Here is a 20,425-nt window from a genome sequence, read left to right as displayed (position 1 = left end):
GTATCAATTTCCTATTTTTTGTCATCATTCACTACAAAAAACATAATCTGACAATCTTCACTGAAAGGCTGCAATGAAAGTCATCAAGCTATGTAGCTCAAGAGTTTCAGTACTGATTAAATTATACAGTTGCCAACACAATTAAATGAAAAAGCACAATATAGCAATACCATAATTACTTCCTGCTGCATATAATACATAGTAAATAATGCTGTAGCTGACATAAAGAAGCTGTGTTGTCAGCACCCTACTGGTCATGCATTCACAATTTCTTTTTCAGTCTTAAGAATTTAAAATTCAGGTTTCTTCCCCAGTTACAGCTTCAGATACTGAAGCAGAACATTCAGCTCTAAATAAATTTCTGCTGATTATGATGCTTTGTGGGGACATGCTTTTGAACATTTGCCCTCTATTTGTTAAACAGACTTTCAAAATACAGGAAAGAAGTATCAATATCCACAAAAGCAAGGCAGTAAGTCTTCCTAAAATTTGTAATTAAGTATAGACCTTTGCTCCTTTGCAAACGAGGAGCAAACTATAGACAAACGAGGAAAATGTTCAATAATTTGAATTCTGAGGAGTTAAAATGCTAGCAGGAGACTATCTGCTAACAAAAACTAGACAGTCATTCTTTAGTTGACTAGTTCATAAACCATATGAACAGATCTTCTGAACAAAAATACAAGACAAATTTAAAGCCATTACCTTAGTAACTGCTGAATTAACTGAACTAATGGTAAACTTTGTTTTCCTGCAGATTCATAGATTCCAGTATTAATAATGTCTTTGTCCAATGGAGTCCTGCTCCTATGAAGTGTTGATGCATTTGCTTCTTGTTCATCAATTTCTTTCTCTTTCTGTGCTTCTTTTTTTGCTTCAATATCCTAAAAAAGTAACCAAGTTAATGAAAATGAGCAAACTGCCACTGTGACTGTGCAACATTTTATTAACAAGTGCTTACAACATAATTAAGTTACTTTTATTTGTGCCAGAATTAAACAATTGCTAACAAATGTGTATTGCATATTCTGTAACAAATCATGTGGACACATTTTTTTAAACAATTATAAAAAGAAGTGGGGGAGGAGAGAGGGTTAAACAAGAGAAGAAGAACTCCAGACTCAATTTCCACCAATCCAACTTAATAACTGACTTCTGCTCTAGGTATGTTTTAGCATAACAGTACCTGCTACACAGTTCATAACTGAAGGCATGTATATATTGTATTTATAAAGGTCACAAATCCAGTCCGCACAGAAGAACTTGGATCAGATTCACTACTGATCTCCATGGAAACAAATTCACCCAGGTTTTAGACAATGTAAATAAACCTATGCTGTGCTGTGTTCTGCCACCTAGATAATTTTCTGCATATATATTAAGTTACTCAAGCATCTCTGACCTATGCTATAACATAAATGTGTCCTAGAAGACTTCATTACAAAGCAAGAGGTCCTGCATGCCTTTAACAACAAAAAATACTAATACTATGCATTGAAGCAAAACTTAATATGTGCATTCCCTCTGCATCATAAAACTCCCCACTTCCCAACAGTGGAGAGAAAGCAAGAAGAAAATAAATTAGGAAGAAATGAAAAAAAAAAAAAAAATCAAAAGGAAAGGGAAAAGCACTTTTTTGCTTTCACAGCCATATAAAAATAAGACAATTCAAAGCAATCTGTGCAGAGGATGTTTCTATATATGAAAATTTTTTTCATCCTTTGTGTAACTAATCAACACCTGTTAAATATTCAAACCAGTCTGAGAACGAAGCTATAGAAATGTGGGGTGCTGCAAAGAAATCATTCATCTTAAATTCATAAGTAATAAATCTGAGATTTCTGCTGTACAGATACAGGTGACTTAAAGGATATTAAGAACTCAAGAATCCCACAGAGAGACACAAATTGCTTTGTAAAATTATGCTCCTATTACAGAACATTGTGAAAAAGTTTGTTAACTGTTGCTCAAACCAAGACTCTAGAAATGCTCTACTAAAGAGGAGAATATGACTCATGCTTGCAAACAAACACTGGCTCGAGTTGCACATCAAAAGAAGCTAACATCAACCCACAAACTTCAGAAAAACCTTGAAACATCTTAATCTGTTTATTCAGAACTGCAGAGCTGCTGAAACATACCTGAATTTCTGCAGTAATAGCAGCATTCAACGCAGATTCTAAGCCTCCATCAGCCATCAAGCTGCCCACCAAGAGGTCAATCATAAACCTACGTCCTGGACTTACATTCATTTCATTTCCTGAAACTAGGAATGGAAGGAGCTATTAGTGAACTAGAGACACAAACCCCAAACAAACAGGTTTAAATCTGAGGACTAACCTGCACTGGGTAAGAGAGCTGAGAGAGCCCTGGCCCGTTCTTCTGCTGTGGGCAGCAACACAGACCACCCACTCTGCAGCACTGCTTGAGCTGCTGACTGCACAGTGTTAAGAACACCGGCATTACTTGCTAGTGTTACCACTGTCTGTTTCAAACTATTGAGCAGTATACTGCCCAGGCCTAAACCGAGGCATTCCGGATCCACCTGATGACTAATGGCAGCATGAAGCTGAAAAAAAAAAGAAAGGAAAAAATAAATTTTAAAAAAAAGGCAAATTATAATCAAGAAAAGATGTGAACTTGAAGAACAAACAAACAAAAATACACCATCCTGGAGCAACTGAGCAAATTCACTGACCATGATACCAACTTTCAATCCCTTAATCTGTAAAGTTCAAGGGAGATTGTGGCTTGCCCAAACACATACTAAAATTAAACTAATCAGCAAAGATTATGAACTGTACTCTGAACTATGAAAACCTAAAGAATAATCTAAACACTTTACTACAGTATGCTAGGAAAAGCAGCACATCTTCAGCATATGTCAGATAGCATTTCTAAGAGTGAATGCCCTCTTAACAAAGTATCTAGAACTCCTAGAAATGTTCAAAATCTTTGAGTCTGTGGGTTTGCTGAGTGAGGATACAAGGCTTAAAACATTTACATTTTATAACTCATTTTTAAGGCGACCCAAAAGCTGCCAACAAAAAAAGCAACCACAAGCTGCCAAATTTTGAAGAGCAGAAAGTGATATTGTACTTATTTTGTTTTTAAAAATCAATAAAAATGTTTTAAAGCACATTACATCCACTATTTTCATCCAAGCAATTTACTGAAATGTTCAGTTCAAGGAGTTCTCTGTGTATCAGAAATTGAAGGTACCTGAAGCCTCAGAAGGTTTAATGTTGCCACAGCCATACACTCCTTTTCCTGAGGAGGGGGCCAGTCAGAGGAGCCATCCATTCCCTCTGTTACTTGTCTTAGTAAAAGATCCAGCTGCTCAAATGTCATGTGGCAAACATCCACCACGAAAGGCACCCGCAAGCCTATTGACCATTCTGAACACGATGACCAAGCAAAACTCTGTAAATGGAAATAATATAAAACTTCAACACTTCTTTCCTAAATATAAGATGACATTGATTAGAGAGAAATGTACAGCTAACATCTGCCTTCAAACACTAAAAGATATAGAAATAATATCAGCACATCTGCTGAAGAGAAGCCTCCACTCGTGCCCTTGTAAATATTGTATATAGCACTACTAATCTCAAAAAATAACTCTATTACATTTTCAAAGGAGATGCCAGTCCAGATACCTTACTATCTTTACTGTAGGTAACATTCTGATTGGTAACTCTCTAATTGCTGTACCAGATGATAAACAAAACAGGTAAATAGCTACTTCTTGGAATACCTAACAAAGAGTAAACTACTTATCTCTTTTCAGGAGAAGAACTGCACAAGATTGTGGGTTTTTTCCCCACATCATTTATTCAGAACAAGAAATAAGAAGAGTCATGTAAGCACAGGAAGAGAGCCTGTGACTAGTGTACAGAACTAGTCTAAGCAAATGGCAAAGCAATTAACCAATGAAAAATAAAATTTACCTGAGCAGGCCCACAAGCAATTCCAACAATATGCTTTGTATCTAATCCTGGGAGAGCTGCAGGTTCTGGTTTAGTGATCCGCAAGGTATCAAAATGTTGACACTGATCATTGCTTCCCCAGCTGTGCACTTCACTATCTTCAGTCAGTGCTAAGCAATGGGTAGATCCAGCTGCCACATCTATCACTTTTTTTCCTGATAGAAAAGTCAAATACAGAAAATATAACTTAAAGATTACAATCATTAACATAAAAATACCAGAGGTAAGGAAATTGTGTTAATTACAACCATACCAACCACGGACACATTGTGGTTGGCAAGTTTCATCTCTGCCTTAGCAATGAATTGGAAGAGTACAGCAAAATAAAAGCCAAGGAAATATTTAAGGACTCTTGAGAAAACAGCTTAAGTATTAAAGTTTACAAGTTTAAAAAAAAAAATCTTCTATTTTGCATCTCTCCTATTCAATATTTTAGGTTTAATAAAAAATCTCCCACCTAAGAACACAGACTGTGAAGTTGTATTGTAGTTATTAATTCAGAAGTTACTTTCAGTAAGTCTTTCCTCATATATGAGTAACAATTTTAAGACAGAGCAATAAAAGAGGTTTCTTCCTCATCCTCCCCTACAGAACCTCAGCTTTCTCACAAATACAAGAAATACCTTGCATTCTGTTACAAACTAGTCCTAAGTACAGACACAAACACAACTTCAACAACACTACTTGTTCCCCGTTTCTCATTTATTCCATTCCTATGCCTTAATCTGAGCATATATATATATATATATAAAATACATATTTATTTGGCTCACCATATAAAATTACATGCTTTAAATAATCATTTCTGTGAACCTAATAGAAGTAGTAAGAATAAGGAAAACACAACACATGCAGCATTTAAAGTAGTCATAACACAGTGGCTCTAAGTCTGATAGAATTCTAAAAGTATAAATGCAGAAGTGAAGAGATACATGCACCATTACCATTTGCAGTGCAACAAACATCAAATATGACAGAGTACATGGGAGCATAATGCTTAAAGCTGAGATCATTAGTGCCTGGTTAAAGGTTCAGACAACAGCAAAAAGAACTTCAGCATAATTGCAGCTCTGATAATTACCTTTCAAGCCTTCCAGTAATTTGGGATATCGAACGTGCTCTTCTGTACCATGCCCAAGTCTCTGATTGTCACCTTTGCCCCAGGTGTAAACCTGGCCGTCTTTGGTTAAAGCAATAGAAAACTGACTCCCACAGCGTACTTTCACAATGTCCAGATCTTGAAGTTTTTCTATCAGCTTGGGAGTCTTGCAACCATCACTGCCTCCCCTTCCCAGTTTTCCATAATCTCCATCACCCCAAGACCACACTTGGCCTTTAAATCAAGACAAAGAAAACAAAAAAAATATTGCATCGCTTTTCCATGTAATGAACAAGAAAGTTAAAAAGTTAAAAATCTGAGATTCTATGATAAACTCAATTTTCAAATTGTAATTCAAGAATAGCAGCTATGAATTAATTTATAATAATTCCTGATGAGAAAAACATTTCAGAAGTTTTCATGTTGATAAAACTGAATATAAAAAGCTTCACACATAATATGCACTAAAAATTCAGTGTGCAGAAAAATATATGAATATATGAAGCATAGGACCTACTGTAAATCATAACTGTAGTGTGATCTTTAGTAATAAATTTCTCTTATTAGAAGGTGTTATTCATAAGAACTTGGGAAACCTTTTTCCATATCAAATGGTCAAACTGCATGCAAAAGCTGTTCTCCTGATTTTCAGTCCTTGTCATTAAACCATTTCACAAAATGAAATTACAAAGTGCTATTCTATCATGTTCTTTTAAACTATACTACTAATAATAAACCCTGATCTACAAACTTAAAAATAGTCAAGTCATTCTGCATCAAATAAAATCCCAGTTCAAGAATGGTAAACTCATGCATGTTCAAAAAGAAAGTCCTGTTTACACTCTGATGTATTTATTTTCCCTACTTGTATAAGCCAGTCTCCAAGGTACACTAATAAGCAATGGAAACACTCAAGAAGACTAAAAAAGATAAAATCCAGGCTTCCATTTCCTTGATGAGCAAACCTTTCAGCTATTAAATACTGCATATATCTATATCCAGCTACATTTTAAAAAAAACAAGTAGCTTCCAAGAGCTACCTGCTTGCTAAGGGATGACTCTGGGGCTTAACTTCACATAGTGAAATTCAGGTTTTGAATTTGTCTCGCACTAAGAACCTTGCTTGGGGATGCTGGAAAGCAGGATTCCAATACAGCCTCTCTTTGGAACTTCTATAGATTAACAAAAACAATTCTCCTACTCAAAATTCTGGCTGTTGTAACAACACAAGTAATTTGCATTTATATAATAATGCATAAAATTTAGATGCATATGTTCATTCATATATGTAGTATTTTGTGTGTATATTATACATTTATATATATCTAAAATATATAAAAACTGAAATGGAAATACACATTTGCATACTGATACTAGATATTTTTGCACATCTATGCATGGAAATATATCTGCATACATTATATGCAATCAGTATAAATACACATATATATTTATCCAAAAGGAATCTGAGCTTCAAATCCTTGCAGAATTCAAGCTACTAGAATTAAACAAAATGTCTGCAATATAAATACCTTCAGAATGAAAGGAAGGGAAGGTAAGCTTGCTTAAAGTATTGAGTTATATTTTGCTACTTACCATTTTCAGTAACTGCAAGAGTCTGAGCATCTCCACTCCCACAGGACACGTCAATAACTTTGAGTCCTTTTAGCCCGGTAACCAGCATTGGGATGGTCTGATCTTCACTAGAACCTTCAAAACAAAGTAGTACCATGAGAAGCAAAACCAAGAAGATCTGGCAGGTTCTTTTGATTTTTGGGTGGGTCTTTTTGTTTCTTTGTTTGCTTGCTTTTGGGTGTCTTGCTGTGTGGGGGTCAGGAGCGTCAGCTGGGATCTGTATTCAGGCTTGAGCATCATAACTAACCTCCCATATGGTTTCTTAGGTCTCTAATATGGATTTGACCCATCAAATAGTCTTTACTTTACAAGGGGAGAACAGAGAACATTGTAGATTTTTTTTCTTCTCCAGCCAACTGCTTATTTTCACTCACAATGTTTAGTGGTTTTAAATTAGTTCCTCCCATAATTATTTCAGTTCATGTGAAACCCCATTTTTTTTTGCAAATCAGCTTTAGATAAGTTGGACAAAAGATTAAGTTGAGCCAGGCATGAAAAAACTGACAAACAACTTAGTTTAAGGTGTCAGGTAACATACCATGACCAAGCCTGCCATAGTTTCCCCGTCCCCACGTATACAGCTCTCCTTCTGCAGTAATGGCTGCGCTATAGGTGCTTCCACATGCAATATGAACAACATGTTTCCCAGCTTGCATTCCAGACAAAGCAGATATCATCTTTGGTTCCTCCAGAGGGCTATTTAAAGAGAAAGTGACATACTTCACAAGAGGCCATCTAATGAGTTGGTAACAAAAGGTGGGACATAGTTATTAGACAACAATTGCTGTTGTTATAACTGCAAACTTTATTACTAGTCTGAAGTATCAAGATAGAAATAAGAGGTGTAAGCCAAAAGCTAATTTCCATTTTGCAAACAAATTATAAACTACTGAAGGAATGTCTTCTATTTCCAATTAAATTAATCCACTGGGGGTTTTTTTAGATATCTGTCTTCTTTTAAAAATGTTATCTTTAATTGTCATATCTAAACAATTACTTTTGTGACACTGATAACCCTTGCATAGTAACACTCTTGCTTCACAGGGAATTCAGCAATGGGGGAAGACACTAAAATATAGTGATGTATACCCACAACTGAATACCCCTGGAGCAGACTGTTCCTACACAAAGCAGGACACTGATGTGAATGATACATGCAACATGACTGCACAGAAAATTAAGACCTCTCTGACATCTGAATCAATGATCCTAGAGAAAATTATCTGTGCATCTGTAAAACCATGACTAAAAGGCCTACTAACAGTGCAACCATTACTACAGTCTCTATCTGCAAGTATTTCAGAAAGTAGAATTAATACAGAACTGGGAATAATACAGGGAGAGAAAACATCCAGGAAAAATGCAGTTTCTGTTTCATAACAGAGATGAGTGACAATTGCTGAGTGTGCCTGTTTATACAGCTATATAGTTTTTACTATGAATTCAGAACACTGGCTAGTAAATGTTATGATCATTTTTATTACATACACAGTATCCCCATGGCCTAGTCTTCCACCATCTCCACAACCCCAAGAGAAAACTTCACCATTTGCAGACAAAGCAAGGTAGTGATGTCCATCTGAATGTGCTGCTATCTTCACAATATTTCTGGAAGCTAGGCTCTGCACCAGCTGTGGTCCCTGTGAACCAAAAAAATACACTTACAAGAACTGTTTATATGTTCTCTCACTTGCCTATATATAGTTACAGTTTTCCCTTAACTTGTAACAAAATTGTACACCCAAATTAATAAAGGTAGAAAGCAAAACAGGTCAATTCTGCTGTCCAAATATCACAAAACCAATGCTCAGAAGTAATTTTGTTCCCATCTTCATAAGGTCTTCAATAAGTATGAAGAAAATGGTGTTTATTTTAATCTCATAGGCAATGATAGTGACAAATAGTTACTGCTACAGTATAGTTCTGTTGAGTTTGGGCATGGTGTTACATCACTGAAGTAAAATCCATTTTGTATCTGCCAATTTCTACAGCTGTTACCAAGGCCAGCATCCCAATGAAAGCAATTATTGTTGTGTTCATAACCTTTAGCCTGATAGAAATCACAGAAACCAGATGCATTTCATCAAATCAATGCAAGATACCAAAACCACTACTTCTGAAAGTTCAAAAACAACACAGAAGCTCGCACGCTCACAATCTGCATGCCTCCATCTGCTACTCTATACTGTGAGTAGTTAAAGGAGCAGATTTATGCTATGAAATAATATAAAAGAGAACAAATTTTTTAAAACATGTAAAAAGCACTCACCAGAGTGTCACTGTTGTACGCTTGGGTATAAACTCTTCCATTCCTAGACAAGATGAGAAAACGTTTCTCTGCACAGGCAACCTGTACAACACCAAGGCTGGAGAGTCCTTCACACTGAATGGGACCGCTCACATTCGCGTAATACTTCCAGCCTATTAAACCCCAAGCAATGACCTCTTGCAGGGAACCCTAGAAAAATCAGAAATCCTTTAAGTACTGGTTTTGAAATATGTAACTTAATAAAATGCATGGTTTATTTTTAAAGCCTTTATATGCCAAATGTATTAAAGTCTGTGACAGTAGTCAATAAAGCTTACCTATCAGAAGACACAAAAAATAAAGATTTGCATGCATCATACTCAGTTTAGACTGCTACTGAATAAGCTGTAAGGATCTACAGTAAGCGTTCAAAGACTTTTCAACTCCAAGGTTAACATCTACTTCTTTTATCTTTATTTTTTTTTATTAGGTCAGACCTCCAACATTTCTAAATGTGTCCTCCAATAAATACAGGAAGAGCTCAAAATATGGAAGAGTTGGCCAGAGTGTTGTAGTAAGAAAGAATGTATCACAAACCACAGAATTACACTCCAAGGCTAATTGAAAGAATGCTGATGTAAAAAAAGATCAACACGATAAAAAAAAATATAGGCAACTCAAGGTTCCCTTGTGAAAACCAAAGAAATTTGAAGAACCTCAGGAGCTATTTTCCTTCCAAATCGAAAATTGGTTACCCTTCTAGGAAAAACATCTTACCAAATTTTACATTGCAAATAGTTACCTTATGAGATGTAGGAGAGCTACACTGTGGAGGCATACATGGGGTGGCTAGACGATCTAAATGAGCCATAATCACCACAGCTGTTTGTCTCAGATCAATCGCTAGCTCATTGTCCTGTGGTAATGTCAGATACCTTAAAAAACTTTCATTTGGACTCAAAGGGTAAGTCAGGAGCTAGAAAAGAAAAAAAAAAGAGCAGTCAGAAGAATATTCAAGGTTTTTCTATGGCACTACACATACATCTTACACAGTCCAAGTATCTGCACAAGTTTAAGAGAAACCAAATTAACTCTGCACATCCTTTTTTTTTGCAGTAGGGAACTCCACACTTGGAAAATGCAGTCAGACTGTGAATATACTAGAAAGTTACGAGTAAAACTGACTTACTTCCTAAGTTTTAGCAACCTTAATAATATTCACTGGGAGCTACAGTTCAATTAACTTCAAAGACAACTAAATAAAAGCAATCTAAATATGCAGAAAAGTTCAATGGCCACATATCTAATTATCTAATGTTAATTACCACCAACATTGGAACACAATACTTACCCCTAACTCCTATCATTCCTCCTCCTATCTCAAGAAACTCAAATGTACACACGAAACCAAACAGCAGTGTACATACATCACACACAGAAAACACTACTGCCAAAGTAAATCTAAATTTGATTTGGATAATTTTATAATTATTTTAGCCAATGAAATGAAATTTAATACCAGCATAATGCAACTTTCAAATAATCCAAGAGCAAGTACCTGAATCTCTTCCTCAGTATTGGGCATGTCTTTATTACATATTATACTCTGAAATCTTTGTAACAAAGGTAGAAGGGGTGCACTTGTTCCCTGTGCAGATCGCTCATTATCTGTTTCCCTTGTTCCATTATCCCAAAGCTGAAGCAACAACATAACTGCAGACAACATTTGGCTGAAAAAGGAAGTTTAAATTTCTATTAATAAGCATTCCTGAACATGTTACTTTAGGTTGTTCATACAAATCACTTGCTACATTTTGAAGCTTAGCAGTATCAGATGTCATGGCTTTCCATTTTAAAAAGATTACCAAAGTATCAAAAACATATTTTGAAATCTAGCCAATATTAAGAGCCTGACTGCCACTGCATTACAGTTCAAATCCTTTGAACCACAGTTATTAGATTAAGTGAAAACCCACAAAAACCAAAGACAGGCACTGCTCAGGCATTCCATCAGACAGTGATAGTTACAAATCAGAGTGTTTATGCTTCTCACCTTAGTGTACCTCTCTGCACTGCCAGTTCTAGCAATATGGCAAGTGCCAAGTGCTGATCTTGTAATGGAATGTTTCCTGGCCCTTTGGTACTGGGAGCTCCATGCACATCTCTATTTAAAAGTCAAACAATATACATTAACTATCAAGTAATTGGAAACAAGAAATACTGGCTTCCCAAAAGCATTTATAACAGACGAAGAACAACTTAAATGACAGAAAAATATAAAACTGGTGATGAAAGCAACTGAGAAGGAAAAGCTGACATATTCCATGCAAGATCAATTTTTAGAGTAGTAGGCTAGGCTTTTAGATTACTCCAAGCTTCACTATCTATGCTATAGCTCTTATTAAATACGGCAGACCATGAAAAACATTTTTCTCAGTTGGTGTTCAAATATTCTTTATGACACTTATCATAAGGATGTAATTTTTGTATTCAAAAAGATAATTTCTGGTAACTATAGTAAAAGGGTAGCTAGCTTTAAACCTTCTTAAATAACAGAGGAAAGCAGGGGAGTGCCCTAAGTCCAATATGAACATATCTTCCCTCATAACGCACAAAAGTCTGAATTATTTTACTATACTGTAAAGGTACAATTAAGTACATACATACTGTATTACCACAGCACACTTCATGTGGATACAGTTTACATTACTATTATTTAGCTAAGTCTGCATGCATTAATTCAGAATACTAAAATTCAGATTTTTCTCAAACAGTCGAAGGAATTACGTCATATTTAAAGAGCATAATTTTAATAGTTCATCTATCTTTTTTGTATAACACTGGAAAAGCAGTATTTTCCAATTTCTAATTTCATAATCTATTCTGTTCATACCATCAACTGTTTAAAGATACAAGTTTGCCATTTAACAAATAATTCAGCAATGCTCAAAACCAGAAACTTACCCAGTCACAACAGACCTTAGGAATTTAGTAGCTCTTTCCACCACTTCCAGCCATACAGAAGATACAGTCCCTTCATCAAAAAGGGATGCCTCTGGTAGAGCTCGTAGTGCATCAAGTGATTCCTGTAATAATTCACTGCACAGGTCTGCATCTTCACCTAAGGAAGACAGAACAGAGTAATACTAGTCACAATCCCATCTTTACAGAAGTCACATAACTTTTGTATAAAGCGTTTTGTGGAATTATTTTTTTTTAAACCTCAAGTTTATGAGTTAGTTAGCAGTATGTACAAAGTGCTCAATTTTCACACAAATATTTTGACTGCAAGACTTCTGAAGAACTATCTACTTCACAAAAAATACAATCAGAAAAGTGACAACTCAAATTAGCACATTTCACAACGTACCAGCTGAGAATTCAGAAGTTGGGCTGGTTGGACAAAGAGCTAGAGAAACTGCTAACAGCTGAATAAACAGTACAGACCAATACCAACAGGTAAGTTAAGGTGGCACAGATGACAAGTCTGCCAATCTTTGTGATTTGAGGATCATTGACAAGAACACAAACTAAAGACAGGTTTCATACGACTGCCCCAAACTCCTTTTCTAAGCTACTGCTATAATGTAATAATACAGCCAATCAATCCTAAGGGACAAATCTAACTTTTCTGAAACCTAGCATTAAAAACACATTCTCTTCATGAAATACTAGTTTGCCTTCCTAAACACAGAAGTACCCCAGCACAGCAACACAGTGGTATTGGGTTGGACAGCTTCAATCAGCAACAACTGTTGGGCATGATACCAAATAAACAGAAAACACAATTATGCAAATCTAACTTTTATAAATGCATATTTCTATGCAAATATTTAATACACACTTTAATGAATCATCTGCCTTCTAATGAAACACATATGCAATATGCTACAGAGTAAACCTACCTGACCTCCAGGCTCTACGAAGGAATGCAAATGCAAAGGAAAGTGCTGCTCGGGATCCAACTCTTGCAAGTCCTTCCACACCTTTGCCTACAGGTCTTGGGCTAAATAAAATTATACATGCATTGTCTCAATACAAGAATAATAATAATATTTTATAACATGAATTTTAGACAATTTTCTAATTTAACTATTTGCATGAATATATATTTACACAATTCTATTTGTAAAGAATTATAATTGTCTCTTGAGAATGAAGGTTAGCAACATCAAAATGTCAGCAACCAGACTTCAACTTCAGGTGCTTCGAAGAACAATTGATTAAACCCCCCACATCAATAAAGCTTCACAGAGAAAAAAATAAAATTGACAGCCATCAGAAAGGTACCTGTAGTTACTCAGAATGAAATTATGATGGCATAAGATACTTAATGCACTCATTTTACTCAATAATTTTGTACTTCTAGTTAATTTGGACTGCATAAACTATGCTTATAGGTTATTTTTTTTACTCAGTCTTCAATTACTCATAATTAATTCCATACATTTTGTCATTTCTATCTTTCCATTCAATTGTTAATGTTATGAATCTCTCTTTGCAGCTTCTAAATTAGTTTGTACAGGGAAGAAAGATAGCTTGAACTTTCATTAATACCCGCTGGACTCACAAACATTTCCATTAACTGCTTTTTATGCAAAAAAAAAAAAAATCCCCTTAATTTCACATTAACTTCAGTAAGCTTTCCCTTCTACTTAACAACAGGAGATTCAGTTGTTTTCTTTTTAATGACACATCAAAATAAAGTGAACTGCTTAGAGCTTTTTCAAGAGATAAAAATTTAAACTGGCATTTTTAGGTATCTGATAAATGAAATATACCAGTGCTCCTTTTAATCAGAGCTGAAATAAAAAATAAATTCAGAGAACACACTATTCAAAGAAAGGTACCACTGTCAATCTAATAATAACTAGTCATGGTATCTACTTACTGTCACCTTCACTTTTTAAGCTAGAGACAAATCAACAAAAATTTCCCTGCCTGATTTGCTTGTTCTGTCAGACAGCAACTTTGTTCAGCTACTTACCTTTTTTTAATGCCTATTCTGATAGATTTTTCTATTTTTAGGCCAATATGCTATCTAAACATTGAAAGTAAACAGCCAATTTCTTAGTCAATTAGTTCTCTGTAAACAGTTACATAAAAAATGTGCAATTACAGGATTTCACACTGAAGCTAGGGAAAACTTCTACATACCTGAATTTTTAAATTTATGTTCCTTAATGAGCCAATATTGACAAAAATATATTATTATTAAGCTATGTAACCCCATCAGCATAATTTCTTAAATGGGCTTATCCATACTTTCTAGCTGAGCCTAACAAAAAGAATACCTCAAAGAATATCTGCAGCAATGTGCTACAATAAAAACCCAGTAACCAGAGACACTATAAAAAAGCATCAGCCTAGGAGGAAAACTACATGGTAGATAACCCCAGGTAAGCCAACCTTCAAAAATAAAAGGGTTCCTTACTGCTCATGTTTCATGAGGAGGAACGAATCTCATTAAACCATCACACACACGCTGATAACATTTCTATGACTTTCCTAAAGCATTAACTTGTTCATGCACATGCTTTTACCTTTTCTTATCCACAGAAGGCAGAGGAATACTACTGCTTTTCCACTTAACTTTGACATTTTCCTGAAGAACTGTTCTGTTCAATGCAATGAAATATCTTTCCAGGATAACCAGCCTCTGCTTTAGCCTCATAGCTGAGAGAGCTGTTGTAGCAGTTTGTGTGGCCAGAGTTTGCTGTTCCTTCACTAGTACATGAAGGCACTCCTTCAACTCATTCACATCTGAGAATCAGAGAAAGAAATCATTCAATAGGTGTTCATCTTTGCTATACACAAGATCAAGAAAAAACAAGACAATTTAAAATTGCAAACTGAACAGGTCTGAAACTCAAAACCCAATGAACCCTCCTGTCTCCATATTGAAAGTACATATAACTAATCCATAGAATTACAGAATCACAACCATATTTAACAGGTAATTAGACAGAGGCTATCGCCAAAGATGAGTTTTTTGTAAACACATCCAAACATTCGTATTTCGTGTCTCCAAGTAAAACGTCACAGGAAATAGTTATGTATTCCAAAAAACACACTAGACAGCAAATTCTTATCATCAGACCTCAGAGACAGACTTCTCTTAAGTACAGGCAACAACCTTGCAAGTCTTCACAAGGATGTTTTCATTTTGCACTGATATATGTTATCTTAAGTTTCTCAGAAGCTCTAAAACTACCCCCAGAAGCTCTAAGATCTCTGCCAAGAGCCGGTAAGCTTCTGAAGAAAATAATGTTAGATATTTGAGAAGCTTGCAAGTTCTATTAGGAAATAAAAGAGCTAACTTATGTACCAACACTAGAGAACCAATTCTTCACTAAGCATAAAAAGCAGTCAACAGACCAAAATCCTCGTAATCTAATAACAGATGGTAACAAGCAGTGTGGGGGAAAAAAAATAAATAAATAAAAACAAAACACCCACCAAACAAACAAAAACCCCCACAAGCACACAACATTTCAAAATAAGAATTTGGAAACTGAGCATTTTTACATTCTCTGTGGCTTCAGTTCATAGGACAAGTATCAACGAAGTGTATTCTTAGAAGTGTCCTTTTCTGTCCCTTTATTAACAGTCTGATCACTGGGCCACCCTACACTGAATTACTGTACTTGTCCCTAAGCCAACCACATTTGTTGCCTGGCTGCTACACAGAAGTATCTTTGTTTAAGTGACAAATGACTAAGGGGTACAAAAAAAAACCCTGTCTGATTGAGAGATGTTGGGTCATACTCTAAATATTAAAAAAAAAAAAAAAAACATACAGAAAGAAAAAAAAAATACAACCCCACTCAACCCAAAACTATTACATTTTTTGGAACAGCTGACTCCAAGCTACAGAAATTTAGATACACTTAGGGTATAGTCTCTAGAACTGAAAATTGTATCTAATGAGGCTTAACTTATTTTGCAGCTGTAACTATGTGAAAGTTTTGTCCCAGCTCTCCAACACATCTTTTGGGTACCCAGCAGAAAATTCAAGAGGACTTCTCGGATCACATTGCACAGTTAGGTATGGTTTGTTGTCAGCCATCACCCTAGTCTGTTTTTAAATTGCTACTCACATTTCACCATTTCATAATGTGTTAGGCTCCTTCCCCTAAGGCAATTTACAACTTTCCACCTGACTATGAGGAACAAGTTGTTTTTTCAGCAAGTAAGAATAGATTAAAAAGTGTATCTTGCAGTCTAGACATTAAAAAAAATACTGAAGCAACAGGAGCTACTGTACAAATTTATACCTTGACTCAAGTAAAAAGAAATACAACAAAACCAACAAGAAATATGACAGAAAAGCCACGCTGTCCTTAATGCTAGCAATACAAATCAAATATGCATCATGGGATCTACTGGAAAGAAACAGATTAGGAAGAGACCACCTACAATTCTCAAGCAATTACTTAATGAGGAAGTTTCCCTAGGAGTCTACAACTGGACACCTTTCCATCCACTTTCAGCAGCTCTAATACTATTATCAGCAGCCCAGCCATCTGAACACAATAGGTAACACAAACTATTGTGTGAACTCTGAAAAGAGAATCCTATGGAAGCACATACAACATATGCAGATCACATAGTTCCAGTTTTAAAGTCATTGCATACATGCACAAAACTGTGCCTCTGCAGACAAACGGTTTCATAGCAGCACCCACAAAATTAATTCCTAATAATCAGCAATGCATAATGGGGATAAACTCTAAGATACTCAAAATCCTGCTCAGTGATCTGATAGAATAACTGTCTCATTTGACAAAATAAAAATTTAAAAAATTAAAAGGCTTTAAATATCTCAAAGGTTCAGTTCTGGCTTAATACAAAAAAGCCCATAGTTCCATGGGCTACGCAATACCCCACGAAGCAAAACCTCACAATAGTGTTTTTTAAACTAAGAGATTTTGAAAGCAAGTTATTTGTCAACAAATAAAGTCAAATTAAGACAATGCAAAAGCTGGAAAAGGAATCAATTAAAATTCTGTCTTCACTTTTTATGAAAGACAAAGTGCTGGAAAGTACTTGGACTGATGCTGTGAAACATTTGTCAGCAGCACAGACAGCGGAACAGAGTGTTGCAACAGCAGGGTTGCTGATGACACCAAACTGTGGGGTGAAATCAACAGACTGGAGGGAAGGGATGCCATCCAGAGAGACCCTGCCAGGCTCAAGAAGTGGGCCTGTGCAAGCTGCATGACATTCAACAAGGCCCAGTGCAAGGTTCTGCACCTGGGTTGAAGCAATCCCATGCACAAATACAGGCGGGAGGAGAAAGGATTGTGGACAGGCCTGAGGAGAAGGACTCTGGGAGGATGGTGATGGTGAACCAGAAGCATAACAGGAGCTGTCAGTGTGCGCTTGCAGCCCAGAAAGACAAACAGGTCCCGGGCTTCATCCAAAGAAGAGCAGCTAGAGGGTCAAGGTGATTCCCCCCTCTACTCTGCTCTGGTGAGACCCCACCTGGGGTACTGTGTCCAGTTCTGGAGTCTCCAACCTAAGGACATAGAGCTCCTTGAGCATATCCAGAGGAGAGCCACAAAAATGATCAGAAGGCTGGAGCACCTCTCCTGTAAAGACAGTCTGAGGAAGTTGGGATTGTTCAGCCTGGAGAAGAGGAGGCTCTGAAGTGACCTCAGAGCAGCTTTCCAGTACCTGAAGGGAGCCTACAAGGCAGCTGGAATAGGCCTTTTCGCACAGACATGTATCAAGAGGACAAGGGGCAATGGCTTAAAACTTGAAGAGGGGAAATTTAAATTAGGTATTAGGAGGAAATTCTTTGCTATGATGGTGGTGAGACACTGGAAGAGCTTGCCCAGGGAAGGAGTATCCCTGGCAGTGTTCAAGGCCGGGTTGGATGGGGCTTTCAACAACCTGGTCTAGTGGGAGGTGACCCTGCCCATGGCAGGAAGGTTGGATCTGGATAATCTTGGAGGCACTTTCCAGCCCTAGTCATTTTATCATTCTATGAACTTAATTTTCAAGTTTTTAGTTCTAAAGCTTACAAAGTGTGTACATTCAGAAACCAGTAATGTAAAAACTCTTCATTTACGTTATACGACTTTCCTGTACTTAAACTTCACATGCAAAAATATTTTTTATAATGGAAAATATGATTTAGCCTCACCAAGATTTAAACCTGCATGAAGCATAAACTTGTTTACCGATTTCTTTTCTTTCCCCTTTCTCACCTTGCATTCACAATCTCAAATGACTACAATTTTAGGAAGACTTTCTATCAAAATTAATTCCACCCTTTAATATTTTATATATATATTTCTTTAGCATTCCATGAATGCAACAGAAAGTTCATATGCAAAGTGTAGTAAAGGCTGGAACAGGTTACAGAAGCCCTGTAACTCAGACATCTCAAAATTGAACCAAAGACTGTCTCATTTTATTAAAAGTAACACTATTTTTAGTGAGATACATATATACACTTCCTCATTTTAAATCTTCTCTTAGTCCATAAGTAAACTTATCTTTTAAAAAAGATCAGCCCATCTTTAGAAAGGTTTAAATATATCTGGGAATCAATCCAGTGACATTTATTTCAATAAATCCTCAAGTCTGAACAACACTTACTACCAATGAACTGAACAGCCTAATGAGAGAATAGCTTATTAATAGTAACGATTCAAATTTCATCTGAAAAGGTTACAGGGAACTCTTTAAACAAAACTGTTCATATGCCACTATGCCAGCCCTTGATGATAACCATGCCTTGCAATGCTTTGCTTTGCCAGTTATTTCATGAAAGTTGGAGACACAATTATTTACCTCATCCATACCTGCAATGTAAGAGCTGAAATCACACAATAAGAGTTTAAATTCTCAACCTACCACTAGGAAAATACTTGTTAACTCACAACTACAGTCGGATATGTTTCTGGCAGAAGTAGAGATAGGCGAGGAGGGTTTTACCATCTTCTATAAACATTTATCCCATCTCTCCCTCCCCTTGGCAACTAACATAACTACATAAAGGTCTTCATTTCTTAATTCCTCCTCCCTCTCTGCATTAGAAAGGAAAATACCTCTAGTGTTTACCATAAATAATTTGACAGAAGAGGGTTAAGAAGTAACGTGCTATTTAGATATACCACCAAAACTGGGGGGAGGGGGTAAAAAAAAAAAAAAATTGCTTCTTAAACCATCTCAGACACAGACAGAACACTAACTTGATAGGAGTCTAAGACAGGTAGCCTGGATGAAAGTATACTTGCTCCCTTGCTCCTGTTTCAGGAGCTCAAGGAAAAAAGGAAAAAAAAAAAAAGGGGGGGGGGGAAAATACCCACTAAATTATTTCTAACTGATAAAATAAGGACCTTAAAAATGCCACTATCAAACTAAAAAGTCTAAATTACTCTGGTTGAGTCACAAGCTTTAATAAAAGGCAAATATAGATGATACCCTGTGAAGAGAATTTCAGACCTAAAAACTCAAAACACATTTTAAAGAGAATTTGGCAAGAATCTCCTGTTAAAATGAGCACACACTCCTTGAAGCAGTAGAGCTAACATGCTCTAATTTCCTAGACATTTTATATTTTGCCTCTTCCTTCCCTTTCTACTACACAGCACTTCCACTGGACAAAGAGCATACATATGGAGTTGGCTTGGCTTAACAGGCATCAAACAGCCTTGAAAGCCATGACCACAGAAAGAGTGGATTCAAAAGCTAGAGGGAAAGATAATAATGCTACCACATATACATGATTTCCTTCAGGAACAAAGCTAAATATGCTCCCATATTTTAAATTAATGTAACTCTTAAAAGGCATTTTTGCTTCCTTATGTCTGCTCCCCTACTCAAAGGATGACCATCAGCAGCCCTCACCTCATCAGTACTCAACAGGAGTAATAATAAATAGTTGCATGTCCATTCATAATGTATCACACTATGTGGCTGGGTGCTTAATTTTCACAGTGAAAACAATGTGAAATTAATGCTCCAATACACGTGCAGGGAACAAAATAGAAAGAACTGAGCATTGCATGTGTGTGTGTGTGTAAAAATATACACAGACATGCACATATTCCCTAGGAGCATAAACAGCAACCTAACAGATACTTGGAGCTGGACAACAGCTTTCATGCTGGGATAGGGGGGGGGGAAGAGGGAGGGAGTGAGGGGTGAGGAAATGAGGTAAGTTAAAAGTCAGTTCCAAGTGGTAAGACAGTAAAAGAAAGAGATGAAAGAGTTCTGAGAAATGTAAAACAGAGGAGGTCAAATTGCACTCTGACTGAGCCATTCTTTTATCAGCATTTCTAAATCTAAACTTAGAAGCACTGATCAAGAAATTTTATTGAAGTAGAAAACGCCACTGTAAAGGTGATAAAAACAGGTTTTTTCAATTCCATGACAGCTTTTAATTACTTCTGTATATGGAACAAATTTAGATGTAACCATGTAAAAGAGCCATGTAAA

At 36.2% G+C, this 20,425-nt stretch overlaps 1 protein-coding gene across 3 annotated transcripts in view; it reads right to left on the bottom strand.

Moving 5' to 3' along the window:
- Positions 1–20,425, bottom strand: part of HERC2 (HECT and RLD domain containing E3 ubiquitin protein ligase 2) — a 110,884-nt gene that overhangs the window by 66,623 nt on the left and 23,836 nt on the right. The window contains exons 5-20 of one of the 3 annotated variants that reach the window (XM_030466662.1): positions 14,515–14,734; positions 12,877–12,977; positions 11,936–12,092; positions 11,025–11,135; positions 10,530–10,701; positions 9,774–9,947; positions 8,993–9,181; positions 8,212–8,363; positions 7,262–7,419; positions 6,685–6,798; positions 5,071–5,322; positions 3,951–4,144; positions 3,223–3,423; positions 2,341–2,569; positions 2,142–2,266; positions 706–884 (exon numbers count right to left, since the gene is read on the bottom strand). In XM_030466662.1, coding sequence (XP_030322522.1) covers positions 706–884; positions 2,142–2,266; positions 2,341–2,569; positions 3,223–3,423; positions 3,951–4,144; positions 5,071–5,322; positions 6,685–6,798; positions 7,262–7,419; positions 8,212–8,363; positions 8,993–9,181; positions 9,774–9,947; positions 10,530–10,701; positions 11,025–11,135; positions 11,936–12,092; positions 12,877–12,977; positions 14,515–14,734 — 2,728 coding nt within the window. The remainder of the gene's footprint in view (positions 1–705; positions 885–2,141; positions 2,267–2,340; positions 2,570–3,222; positions 3,424–3,950; positions 4,145–5,070; positions 5,323–6,684; positions 6,799–7,261; positions 7,420–8,211; positions 8,364–8,992; positions 9,182–9,773; positions 9,948–10,529; positions 10,702–11,024; positions 11,136–11,935; positions 12,093–12,876; positions 12,978–14,514; positions 14,735–20,425) is intronic. The other 2 variants (XM_030466670.1, XM_030466675.1) reach the window with 2 other exon arrangements.

Source organism: Calypte anna, chromosome 1 (genome assembly GCF_003957555.1).
Source record: "Calypte anna isolate BGI_N300 chromosome 1, bCalAnn1_v1.p, whole genome shotgun sequence".
Classification (NCBI taxonomy): Eukaryota; Metazoa; Chordata; class Aves; order Apodiformes; family Trochilidae; genus Calypte; species Calypte anna.
This window is presented reverse-complemented; position numbering and strand designations above follow the sequence as displayed.